Source organism: Maylandia zebra, linkage group LG18, assembly GCF_041146795.1.
Source record: "Maylandia zebra isolate NMK-2024a linkage group LG18, Mzebra_GT3a, whole genome shotgun sequence".
Classification (NCBI taxonomy): Eukaryota; Metazoa; Chordata; class Actinopteri; order Cichliformes; family Cichlidae; genus Maylandia; species Maylandia zebra.
In genome coordinates, this window is record NC_135184.1 from 19,303,029 (window position 1) to 19,317,158 (window position 14,130).

The window sequence follows — 14,130 nt, forward strand, 5'->3', positions numbered from 1 at the left end:
ACCAGATGGCGATAGCTGCAGTAGCTATGTATATTGGAAACCAGCTTTCTCTTTTGACCTCTGTAAATGCTTGCAAACACTGATGAGTTTATGCGCTCAGTCACTTTTAGGACATATTTATTTATGACTATTTCAAAAAATCTTCTCATACTGCGTTTCAAAACAGAGGATTATCTGTGGTATGAAACGGCTTACAAGTCAATCACAAGTCAATAGCCAATGAGTGAGCAGTTTCACAGTCAGAACCGCCTCTCTTTGTCACGTGAGTTTTTAAAAATGACCATCTGGAGACTTTTAAACAGGACAACCCACTGGGCACGTCGCGGTAGCTATGTTCATATTTATGAAGTGTAGAAGTGTAGTGAATTATGACAGATTATTAAGTGATTTATTTTGTCACACTGGGATGTGATTCTTAATATAGTCCAACCTCCGAAGATGTTAAACCCCATATTTTTGCGTTTAATAGCATCTTTATATTCTAACCTTTTAACCAAAGTCCTTTCAGACTCAGAGTGTAGCCTGTTTCCACAGACTGCTTGTCGCAAGATCCTCCATCCTCAGCTAGAGATAATATTAACTTTTCTTTTATTAACTATGAAGTTGAAGTTTTTTCACAATCCATGACAAGGGTTTCTCTTTAAGGAAACATAATTTTCTCTATAAAAAAGTTCCATTAATATCTACAAAGGTGAGTCACATTGTCATCTCACATCACCCACATTGCCTCTATGTGGTCTTACTTGCTGTTAAACCATTAACTAGCTTATCACTGTCATCTTGATCAAAGACGGCACTTTCATCACGTCTGTGGAATTTTGCTTCACACAGACTCTCGACCCCTTTTGCATTTTTTTCATATTTAATCAATGCGTAGCCACAATCTTCTCTTTTTAAAGCTGCTCTGGAGACACGTTTGGATCTTTTTTGTACCCCGTCTCTCCACCACTGTTGAGATCATGAACGCACACAGGCACTGGTATCGTGAGGTCTATGTGATACAGAATTTCTGCTGACTGCACATGGCAGTAATGCATACTGACAACTTGTGAAGAATAATAAAAGGCAGCAGCTCACCAAGAAGAATACAGATGCAGGCCAGTGTAAACAATGCAGGTTTCATATGATGATTGATTGCAAAGAAAACTCCGCAGGATGCCTGTAATCCTGGCAGTTCAGGAAAGGAGAAGTCAGTGTTGCCACATTTCCCCTGCTTATACATCCACGCATGGCTAATTAAATTCAACTCTTGCATTTGTTGCTGTGTCAGCTGGTACACTACTTCATATTCATTACATCATCTCCCGTCCAGGTCATACATTTTGACAACAGCATCTGCTGCTATCATCCTTTTTCCATTTTCTTATTATGAACAGTCCCATCACATCTTCATCCTAACGGCGGGTAATCTCATTAGTTTCCCTTTTTATGACCAATTAATTCATTACTGCCACATGATTGTGGTTTTCTTTGACTCTCACCTTCCCCATCAAGATTACACCCAAGGCTAATTTTCTCAACTGTATTATAAACGGTCTGTTACATCATCGAGGACGGCTTTCATCCATCACTTAACGGCTTGTCTGTCATCTCTATAATGACAGCAACTGCCTGTTTTTTTTTTCCCATTAACATTTCGTGCTCATAGCAGGATTTTTGCCTGTCCTTGAAAGCTCCTCGGTGACCTCTAAACCCCCTCGTTCCTCCAGGAATCAGACCTGTAACCCACCTCTACTTATCAGAGGTGACTTCAGACTCTGTGTCAGTGGCGTGGAGCGCCCCAGCACCGCCCGCTGAACTCTTCATTCTGAGCTACAGCTCTGCCGACGGGACTGACACCTCTAAGGTGACACTGCATGGCTCCAAGACGAGGTCACTGATCCAGGGGCTGCTGCCGTCCACTCATTACACCGTCAGTCTAATCACAATACAGGGGGACGTTGCTTCAGAGCCCATTACAGCTTCACTTACTACAGGTGAGCTGCTTGAATGATGGAAAAAAAAGTTTGTAAGTGATGAAAATAGAGAAACATCAGCAGCAAAATAAAGGTTTGTGACTTTGTGGGGGTCCTGTCCAAGTAGATATGCACACTTAGGGTCATAGTAATTTTGTTTGTCTATGTGTGGCAAGAGTACATGCATTTTTCTGCAACTCCGACCCAATGATTGTGAATTTTTTTTAAATGTAAATAGAATCCAATCATTTGCAAAACCCATAAAGTTATATTAGAAAACACATGAAATGTTTTAACTGAGACATCCAGCAAAAAGATGCTATTTCTATGACAAAGATGACCCAGAGGCGTTGAATCCTATATCAGACCCAAGAGTCCAGCAGCCAGTCTTCTCAACTCCCAGTCGTTTGTTGACTGTTGTGAAAAAATAGTTGATGTTACACAGCACATTGTCTCACTTAAAACATTTAATATGTTTTTTATGTTCTGTGAATAAAATATGGCTTTGTGAGATTTACAAATCATTGTATTATGTTGTTATGTTGTTATTTACGCAGCATCCCAGTTCATTGGAAAGTGAAGAAAAAAGATGATCATCACAACTTCTTGAAGCTCAAAGTATTATTTTTAACACTACAAAACCCCAAGGATCCTAAATATTCTGAGTCTAGTATTATTCAAGACAATCTCACACCCCAGAAGCTCTAAATTAGCAATGCTTTGTATTTGTGCATGTAAAATGACATCAAGTTCCCAGCATTTATTTATTTGTTTTAGCTTGATCTACTTAACAATTAAGAAAGATTCCAACTCTAATCACCTTAATCATATTTATGAATGAGGGATACAATGTAAAAAACAGAGATGGGGAACAGGAAAGAAAGGATTTTGGGGGAGCAAAATATTGAATTAACATGTATGAGGTAGCGTGTAAAAGGAAAGAGAAAGAAAATTAGTTTAAGAAATGGAAATACAAAGTGATTTTAAATTAAATATGTATTTGCAGAAATGCTTTTTTTAGGCTTTCATTTGCGCAGCACCACAGCAGAATGACTTTTGTAATTAGAAACTGCCTTGGAGGCTTTTTAATTTTTTTCATTTTTCTCCTTTTTTTCTGTTCAGATGTAGATGTAGAGATGCAGTGCCAAAAATAAAGGTTTTGCTCCTCAGTGCTATCAGATGGTTGAGGTTTGCACAGTTGACGCTAACCTCAAAAACCCAGATGTAACGTTGGATTATATTTGAGAAAAAACAAGTGGCTAACAAGTGTCAGCCTAATGGAGTGAAGGCCATGCAGTAACAGAAAGGAGCAGTCTGCTTGTTTTGTTTTTCCTGTGTATTCACCCATTTAAGTATATTCTTGTCTTTTTTTCTTACATCTTAATTACGGTTTCTCTATCACTTCTCTCCATGTCTTATTAACCTATTTTACCTTCAGCGACGCCACCGCGACCCCTCGTTAATTAGTACAGTATTTCTGTGTCATTTTTCTGCAGACTTTCTAAATTCCAGTTTAATTGGCAGATTATGAAAAGAAGCTCTCCCTATTCCATTTGATTGCGACTGTGCTATTTACATCTCAGAGAGAAGAGAGATAAATGAATGAGAAGAGGGTCAGTATTATAACCTGCCGGAGAGTTAGACAATGAGCTGGAAGAAAGAGGATCGCTCTCTTTCTTTGTAGCGAGGGGGACAAAAGGAAGAGGATGAGACGAAAAAATAATGGAGGGCTGGAGACAAATGGAGAAAATAGGAGAGCCAGCAGTAAACAATAGAGATGTTAACTTAGCATCGGTGGCAGAAACACCTGCACATGCCGGTTTCAAACACCCCCTTGGCAGCTTGGAGCCTCCGCTTTCTCGCTTTACATTCACGCACACACAAGAGGCAGATTTTCAGGGGGTGAGATTGGATGGGATGGGACAGATGTACACTATTTCTTGCACCGGTCTTTACGCTGTGATCATTTTAGCGCCCTGCTTTGATCTCACGTGTTTGAACGTGAGCATTGATGGGGGGCTGCTTGCTGCCTTGAATCACTTGCTACACTTGAACTGTGCTGCATTAAGATTTAACCACAGTTTTACTTTATGGTCCAGCTCCGCTTTGGCTGACATAATGCAAAAGTGACTAGCTGTATATCTCTGCCTGCGCCCCCCCCCAGGAACCTTTATAAGAGAATAAATTTTTACAGCCATTATTCTTTCTTTGGCTCTACATTTGCCAAAGCAAACGTAATTAGTAAAACATGCACGACTTGAATAAATGCAACTGTATTCCATGCGAGCAGACTTTAAATTAGTCCTCTTCCAAGAATTTGAAATCTCCTGCTTTCTGCGTGGGAATAATAGCCATAATTCTTCTCAAATCAGGGAAGAGAGAGTGTAGCAGTCCATCTCCAGCCCACAACAGGAGATGGAAGCGATCTCTTAATCTTGATCTTTGTTTTTTTTTTTGTTCCATTCTCGTACGTTCTTATTTTTTTTTCTTCACTGTCTAAATATCTTTCTTTTTTCCCCTAGGATCTGTCAGGGCTTTAATTGTTTGCTCAAATTGTCTTCACCGTAACCTTTTCCGTGGCAGCTCAGTGGTCTGAGGAGACATATAAAACAGAATTTTGGCAGGGGAGGGGTCTCCTCTGTGTAAACCCTGCTCAGCCTCAACATTAACGGTTGTGTTTTTTTTAGCTTGATGCTGCTCAGTTTCTTCTCGCTAATCTTTTGATGGTGTTTTGTTCGTAATAAAAATGTGCATTAAAAATTCACACAGTCTCGCAGACCCAAGGACAGCTCTGTTTCTATGTCAATTTAATGAAGAGGACATTAAATGTGGACAAAATGAGGGTTACTGAACTACTCGGGCCTTCAAGGGCAGTCTTTCTTATAGATTTTCATGAAAATGACTGAATTAGCTTTGTACATAACATAACATGCTCCTATTATATGCTGGGGCTCATCCTTTTTTTTTTTATACCATTTGAACCGCATGACAGTGTTTTCTTTCTCATCGCACTTTTAGGCATGGACCCACCAAAAGAGATGATGGTGTCGGACGTCACCGAGGACGCCGTGACGATCTCTTGGATCAAACCGCTGGCTCCGTTTGAATACTATAAGCTGTCCTACCAGTCGGCCAGAGGTAGCGTGCACATAACTGCAAACTGTGATGTTATTCTTAAGTGCATTTGAATAACACGCTATTTATTATATTAGCATACACAGAGCACACTGCTGTTCCTTGTTACAGTTAAATGAGCATGGCATTTGCTGTAGGAGGCTCCCTCTGATGTAAGATACATTTTGTAGCAGAGCGCCGTGCCACACACCTAATTAATTATAACATTTTATCAGTGAAAGGTAATTGAAATTTTAATTAAAATTCCATATTTATTAAGTATTTTCCCTGTGATGCAAAAAAAAATAAAGGAACAGCAGCTGGCTACGCTGCGTACCCTGTACGTGAAGAAGGAGATCAGTGTGACAGTTCTGGTGTTCAGGTGCTGGCCTCTCTCTCGTGTCCCCTGCAGGTCGAGTAGACAGCGTGATGATTGACAGCGATGTTACAAACTACACCCTGTCCAGTCTGTTTCCTGCCACAGAATATGAGATCAGTCTCAAAGCTGTCAGCGGGAGTCAGGAGAGCAGTGTTGTCAGCACTTCCGTCTTCACAGGTAGGAGCTAACCACAGAACCATTAGGTCCATATTGTTGTGGGGGCCCTTCGAGACCGGGTTTACTCATGCAGGAAGAACGTTGAGGAGACTCCAATGTCTTACACAGAAACAGTTAGTGCAGGAAACTCAGCCAAGGAGAACAGAGTGTGGTAGCTCAGGTGGACACATGTAAAGGTATTCAAGTGTGCTGAGCTGTTCTCCACATAGTGCCCTCTCTTTATATAAAACCTTATTGCATTGCGTGTTTGTTCCAGGTCTTAAATAGCTGTAAGGTATTTCTAAGACACCTAAAAAAGAGCTGCTGTCTACTATAGTTCTGCTATAATGTCTCAAGTAAGGCAACACTGTGAATGACTGGTAAGTGAGCAACCCCACCTCAGAGTGACACGACCTAAATTTCCCTCTGCAGAAAAATAAATGAATAAAAAGCTTCCACATTTTCGCAATAGTGAAAGACATACCTAACCATCGATTGTTATTCATATACACAATTGTTTTTCTCTTGTCAGGTTTTATGCATGTACTGTAGTTAGGTGCCTGTGCAAAGGATGATGTTACTAACCTTTAATGTTCTGGTAAGCCCATTGTTTCTCCAGCTAGCAGCAGCGTCCATCGCCAGGCAGATAGCCATACAGTCTTTATCCCGTCTCCTATGAAGATATGTTGGCTAACAGCAAACACACTGAGTATAGTGAGTTAAGTACAAAAGCAAAGCAAACTGAGCAGTAATGGACTGAAACAGGTTAAATTAAAGGTAGGCCACTAATGACCATGCTTATACTCAATTTATCAACACCAGAGTTATCATAGTTTTGTATTTTCTAATTATTATTATTTTCTCTTTTTTAATTGAGACTTTTCTTCTTAACTTCAGACAGTTTCCAGAGTGGATTTTATAATTTCAGTTTAGTTTTTATTGTTTGATTAAATTATTATTGTGTAGAGGGCATAATGGATTTTTATTATAATAAACTTTTCGAATCTTTAGTATTCGATTAACTATAATATTCTGATCTAGACATTGTTGTCCTTAATTAATATTAAGAGAAACAATCACAGCTGTGTTTCTGAAATCGAATTGTTTACTTTTTCTTCTCCTAAAAAAGGAAACAGTAAATTAAAAAATGAGTCAATCAAAGTCAGATAATCTGTAAAATAGTTTACGTTTAATTTTCTGAAGATCACCTCACAGGTTAGTGGTATTTTGTTCTCCTCTGAGGTCGTAAAATCACAGTGCTGACAGTTCTCGAATAAAGTAAGTCTTGCTGTGAGAGGGCAGCAGAAGGACAAATGTTTGCCATGTAAAATAAATGAAGAGTTCCTCCCCTGCTAGACTTTCGGGTCAATTGCTCTGTCCACAGCTATAACAGCTGTGTTAAAAACGAGCAGCAGACTAAAATGCACACACAAGTATGCACACAATCCAAGGGTGAAGCTCATGTTGTAGACGGTGCAGTCTCTGCCGCTGCAACAGATGAAAGCGTCCACTCCGTGACCCAGTAATTGGTAACCTGCTCCCAGCTCCATCTCACTGTCTTCTATCTCTCTGGCTGCTCTCCTGCCTCCTATCTCTATCCTTTGACTCGCTTCAGTCTTTTAGCACTGTGATGTCTCTCTCTGTCTCGCCCATTCTGCCTCGATTTCCTCCTCTCCTCCTTCCTCCGTCTTCTCTGCCCTACCTCCCCCTCCTTTGTTGTGTCTTCAGAATTTAATGAAATCAAAGGTCTTGTGTTTTCATGCTTTCAAAATTAGCACCAAATCATAAGTTAGGTAAAAATAAAACCTCGCCGTTGCACACACGTGTGACAATGAGATACCATTCTTCTCTGAAGAATTCCGATAACCTGAGATTAACACACTCTCCCAGTGCTGTATTCAAAATGCTCGGTGTACGTGCAAGAGAGGGGAAAGGGAAAGCTGAGGAGAGCGCAGAATTGGAGCGGGAACAGGCGAGTAGAAGGTGTGTTTGCATACCAATGAGACCTGATTCACCTGGAGCGGCAAGGTTCAAGAATCCAGTAAGAAAAAAGAAGCTGAAAGAGACCCTTTCCCTTGTTTTCTCTTTCTCCCCCCTGCCTCGCTTCCTGCCTCCTCCTGTTCTTTATTATCAGCGCCTTCTTCCAACAATCCCAGCGTGGGTACAATGAGCAGAGACGGAGGGGCTGTAATAGCCTGAAAAGAACATAACTACAAAGTCAAGCTTGTTAGAAATGGTAAACAACATTTTCCTCACATCCAAGAATGCTCAACCAGGGACACTTTTACACTGCTTTCAACAACAATACATAAACAAGGGATTTGAAAGCGTAATCCAACACTGCCTGGTCAAGTATGTAATAACTTGGGTAACGCTGCAATTTCGACTTACTTCACATCCGTAATCAATTACTGTGCGAAGGGCTGAGAAAGCGGGGAGCCATATTTCATTTTGCAAGCGCAGCAGGTACTGCTAATCTAAGATGAATTTGGCGGGGGTGACACTAAATGGACTGTGTGAAGGCCTGTTTAAGGGCTAATGACGGTGCTCATTAGCAAAGTGTCAGGACCCCCAGTAAAGTATTACTCTTCCCAAAACTGAAGTTTGTGGAAAGAACATTAACATCCTCCCTGCCAGCTGCGTTAAGAGAAAACAGAGGAGGGGAATGCACTTGCTTTGTTAATTGAAACATGCTTAAAATAGTCCACACAATACCAAATAACACTTAATGAACATCAGAGATAACACATAAATTGACAGAAAAACAAAAGGCATAATGCCAGGCATGCAGAGGAAATGGTAAATACAAAAATGGAAAAAATTTGACTAAAAAGGGTAATGAAAATAAAGGAAAGGAGAAGAGAAAATAGGTTTTTATTCTTTTTTTTCATCACTAGTGGATTAGGATCACTAAAAAAAGAAATGGCACAGAAATAGTTAACAGTCGGTGACTGTTACATGTTTGCTAAGAAACAGTTCTCGAGTAGGGATTGCAATAATGTGCAGCTCCACAAAACAGAGAACTCACTTTATCAGCAGGACAGTTACCGCTATGCTAATGTTATGATAATTATTATTTTCTGTGAATTTACATAATGATCCTTATCTTAAAGACTCCTTTAGGTTCAGCTACTAAGTGCCACAAAACCAGTAATTAATCTTTACTTAATGATTGGGCGTAATGACTGGTCTCACATTTTAAATGACTGTATGAGTGAGCATTTTACCTACACTTGAAACACACTCAACATCCAACATCATCAGTCAACCGGTATCCCTGCGGCTCTAAAACGCCACAGATTATATGCAGCCAAAACACTGTTTATGTGTCTAAATATTTGTGCGCCTCATGAGTATTAACGCGACACCAGGAGCACGCATATACACGTTCAGCGTAGCTCCGAGGTTAATGTGTAGAGCATGCGGCTTTCTTTTGCTTTGCCACAATAATGAGAGGGTGTACAGAGATTTACTGGAGTTTTGTGTCTTACTGGCTTTAATGGCCACAGTCTCAATACAACGCAGGCTGACCTCGTGACCAAGCGGCACAGCTGGAGTGTTTCTGAAATATCCTACGTTGTGAATTACACACTAATAATGAGCTGAGAGCATATTTTCTGCATGTAACAGCAAGCCGAGCGCCCTAAATAAAACATATAACGACGACTTAGAACATCAAACCTCAATCATCTCCTCACCAGGACTGCTGCAGGTCTATCAGGTATTGCTGTGTTTGTGTTGTTTGTGTTGTGCCATAATTAAGATCTGAAAAATATGGTAACAAGAGAAGAAGAAATGGTTTCAAGCAACTGGTTTGCTGTGTGAAACTCTATATTTTTCACCCTAAATCATAGTAGTTTTGTTGCCTAAATCTAACCAAACAGTGGAAAAGAAATAAGCAGGTAAAAAATATTGGGAGAAAAATAAGTCTAAAAATAATATGTTGCCTTTCTTATCTCTTAGATGAAAGGTTTATCCTTGAGCCATTCAGCTACATCAGTATGGTCCCTTCTGAGGATATGTGGCATGGATATCAACTGTCTGCTTATCCAGATATCATGGATGCAAAGAAAGTTCTGAAAAATATCCACTGTTCCCAAGGCTAAGTCAGAAGATGAGCCAATAAATCATCGTAGTACGACACATACTGTACATAATAAATACAAAGTTGTGATCAAATCATTTTCTGCAATCATATAATGGCCTGCATTTATATTCCCACTGGGCCTTGACTTCCAGATCTGAGTGAAAGTATATAGATAGCCTGAGCCTGTAATTCACCCATGCAATCAGTAGATGCAGTATGATGATTGAATTATCGCAGCTCTTGATGAAGGAGGATGACCTGTTTATTTTTTTCTATTTTGGCCATCTCTACTCTATCTCCATTGCCAATCTAATTGACTTGGCAAGGCTCCATTAAATTCACTTAAACCTTTTTGCAATTAAAGTAATGATTTTAATCAGGTTCGTCCATCTATCGCAGTGTTAAGAAAGAGCACAATTCTTTTTTTTTTATTATTCTGATGAGGGCAGGGCAACATTAATTACCTCATCTGGGCAGAGATTGGGATCACTCGCAGTGTTCTGTGTTCTCCTGCCACGCTCTCTGCTGTGCCAAAATAACATGCCTGAGGAGAAATTGGGGTTGAAACACTGAGGTTAAAGGTATAATTAAATTCAAACTCAATTTTGGCATGTCCAGCAGTCTGAGAACAAAATTAGGGAGAGGGTGTGAAACAGGAGGCCTAAGAGAATATGAAACTTTCGCATCACGGTGAAGTCACCATTAATCAGCATTCTTGCAAAGTTTTTTTGTCTCTGCAATTCATATGAATATATATCTCGTTGTTGTCAGTCTAATTAATAATTTAGGTGTGTCTCCAATTGAATTTCACACAGTGTTCAAAATACAAAGCTCTCTGCATATGAAGGGAAATATGATGCAGCTTGTTAATTTGTGAACAATTCAGTGATAAGTTATTTTCCATTAAAAGCGGTGATTGACAGAGTCAATTTCCCTTTTTCTTTTATTTGCTCTGAGCTTACTGGGCGAGAAATCCAGTGACAGCCAGCAGCTAAGAGATACATGATTTTACATGAACTTTGTTATGTGATACAAAAAGTAGTGTAGCAGTCTCCTGGTTTAACTATGCACAGTAATATAAAAAAGATCCTTAATTTCTCACATTTTACTAGGAAATCGGGAGTTTATGGAAACATATTAGCCAAGCTTTTTTTCCCACTTCTTTAAATAGACTTCAGGAATAGTTCTCCAGGCTTTTTGAAGGACATTGAAAACTCCTCTTTGAACATTGGCTGCCTTTTATTCTATTCTCTGTCAATCCGCGATGGATTTTGTTCCATACACGTTTGACAACAAGGTATAAACAAGGTACTTTTACTGCATTGGCCTTGTGTTTGGGATCATTGTCATTCAGAAAAATGAAATTAATGCCAATCAGATGCTTTTAGGATGGTACTGCATGGTAGATCAAAATCTGATTATGCTTTTCTGCGTTTATAATTACATCAATTTTGATAAGATCCAACACCACTTGCTAAAATGCAGACCCAAACAATGACAGAGACTCCACAGATGACTGTAGATACTCACTGATGTACATCTATCCCGACCTTTTTTATACATATTGATGATGACTTTTGATGATGACAAAAATTTGGATTCATTGCTCCATAAGACCTTTTCTATTCTGGCATTCCTCAGCCTTTTCCCCCACATTTCCCGTAAGAATGGCTTAAGTGAAGACTCATTTGAAGTGTAGATTAAGCAGCTGATAGGCTAGATACATCTCTCAAGTCCAGGGTCAGATTTTTGCTGGATTTCTTTCTTATTTCTTGAGGACATGACTTTCAAATACTCCTGATTGGCTGTAGATCTTTTTGGGGGACATGTCACTTCTTTTGTCATCCTCTTGTCCACTTCTGATTTTTTTTGGAACAAATTATGTATTTTTACAACAGGTTTCTAGACACAAAAAGGCCAATTTAAAATTTTAAAAGGGTTCTTTGGTAAGTTCTCTGTTATGTGTTATGCTCTCTGTTTCTCTCGCCTCTTGACTTGGGTGCCTATTTTTTCCTCAAATGATTTATAGGTCACTGTTAAGCAAGCTGACAAAAAATTGCATAGATTTGCACACGCTACAAACAAACAAGATCATTTCGACAATGTATAGCAAACATGTTGTGTTTGTCTGCAATGAGCGGACCGCTGTCATTCTTGGTTGTGATCCACAGCTGTCAATTTATCTGTGTAGCACTGACACAGTATCTCATAAATGATGGGGAAGATGTTCAAAGAGCCTGATATTATCTTTTGTTTAACTGTTGTGTTCATTCTTGTCTTGTATTGCAAACATAGCGATGGATATGCCGTCGGAGTTGACGGCCCTCAACATCACCCCTCAAGGAGCCCTGCTGAGGTGGAATCCACCCGTGTCCAATGTTGACAACTACGTGGTGACTCTCACACACAACCAGGGTGAGTGTGCATTCATTTGCTTGATTTGATGTTGGAAAGTCAGTGAAAGGACACCAATTAGATAACATCATTAACAACCATTAAACTGTAGCACGACACTGTGACTACTTCACATTAAAACACATGAAAACATTAGCTTATACTTCCTTACGTTGACAAAATTATTGTAGTGCCCATCTACAGTTGGCTCTAACTTTAGACCATAAATACCATACACACACACACACATATATATATATATATATATATATATATATATATATATATACATACATACTGTAAAATTATGATATTATTTTATGCCATGTTATACCCCTAATTAAAGATTGTGAATTATTATGTAGTTTTAGTTTGCATTATTCTCCTGAATTAGAAGAAGCTGATAACTATTGCATTAGTTAAACTGATTTGCATTACATTAAATTGCTGACTTGTTGTGAATGAATGATATTGTTTTATGATGCATTATATTGCTGAGTTATAAGAAATACTGTTCGCAGAAGGTTATTGTCTAATTTGTCTGAGTAGAAGAGAACAGAGTGTGCTGGAGTTTTCTGCCCCATTTCAGCAGGAGCAGATAAACAGGGAGCCAAGGTCGTAGCTTAGGCGCTGTGTGAGAGAGAGCATGTGAATGTTTAGGCTTTTTATGATAAGGTGGAGGCACCAGAAGTTATAAAAGTTTGAGCAATGCTCCACCATTTTGAGATTTTGAGGCTGTCTGCATCAGTGTCCATCTCCCACGTGTGTGATCATTAAATCATCGTTTGACTCAACCCGGCCGGACCAGTGTTGTTATTGTGGTTTTTTCTCTTGTCTCCATCCCCAATATTTTGAACCTTAACAATACATATAGTAGTACTGTAGTAGTGGCAGCGTACAGTGCAATGAGAGTCATCGGTTGCATGTGAAGATGTGACAGGTACCATCACAGTTTTCCCATTAAGAAGTGAGATCAGTGCAATGAGTCCTTTGAGGCAATATAGATCCATTTGTCTTGCTTTCAGAACAGTTCATTATGCTTGGTTAAACTGCTTAGCCTTGGCAAAAACAATGCAGTTACTAGGCGGCATGCATTTCTGATGCAGCCCATGTCTTCAGCATCTGACAGCCATATCCAGACAGGTAAAAGATAGCCATATTGCTTGGCCCCTCAGAGCCAGTCTATAATGTGCTCCCTGAACCAAGTGGATGACTGCCAAGCAGCAGTAGGTACAGATATGGCTTAAAGACACTTGACATGCACACAACTAGAGCGCTGATATGTGTAGGTATAAAAGGTTTCCAAGAAATTGGATATTGTTTTACTAATAGGTCAATACAACACTCAACCAGTGTTATCTCATGCTGTTGTTATTTTTATAAACTGGCTGGGGAAAATGTAATGGGAAGCATCTTTCTCATTTGCACATGACCCCACGCAGTATGCCACGCCTGGAGTTATCCAGAGAAATTTGTATTACTCAGCTGTCAGAGTCTGAGTGTAAATTACACTCTGACTGACTGGATTGCAGCCAGATCATCACAGATACGGAGACAGCATCTATATGCTGGACACATATTTGGAAACCAGCCCCAGCCAAGGTTTAGAGAAGTGCAATGTAAGTTGTGGACAAATTCCCTTGAGTGTTAATGTACTAAACCAGGGTCAATAGTTAAATATTTCATTGTGCATTGTCCTGCATGACAAAATAGTTTTTATTGATGGAAACACCCACATAAAATAAAATCCAAGCCATCGTGGTATCAGAGATTAATGGTATCACATGGACTACGAATAATATATACCTGTCTACTGTAATGTTTTAGATTAATTAAAATGCATCAGTGCTCTTGTGATGTTTCTGTATATAAAAGGATGAAGGAGAAACTGAAAAAGGTTCAAAATATCCAGAACTGCATCTATAAGATGCTTCAGAACATCGTGTAGATGACCTTCCATCATTGCCACCTTAATTTAACACTCCACAACCACAAATACTGCCAGTGAGCCTCTGAATGTGGCATTGTTTTTGTATTATTATCTT

At 39.4% G+C, this 14,130-nt stretch overlaps 1 protein-coding gene across 4 annotated transcripts in view; it reads left to right on the plus strand.

Annotated features, from left to right (window-relative positions):
* tnr (tenascin R (restrictin, janusin)) overlaps positions 1 to 14,130 on the plus strand; it is a 218,173-nt gene that overhangs the window by 167,313 nt on the left and 36,730 nt on the right. For 3 of the 4 annotated variants that reach the window (XM_076876302.1, XM_014412311.3, XM_024806038.2), the window contains exons 20-23: positions 1,710 to 1,976; positions 4,974 to 5,093; positions 5,482 to 5,625; positions 11,987 to 12,106. In XM_076876302.1, the coding sequence (XP_076732417.1) occupies positions 1,710 to 1,976; positions 4,974 to 5,093; positions 5,482 to 5,625; positions 11,987 to 12,106 (651 nt within the window). The remainder of the gene's footprint in view (positions 1 to 1,709; positions 1,977 to 4,973; positions 5,094 to 5,481; positions 5,626 to 11,986; positions 12,107 to 14,130) is intronic. The other variant, XM_014412312.3, reaches the window with a different exon arrangement.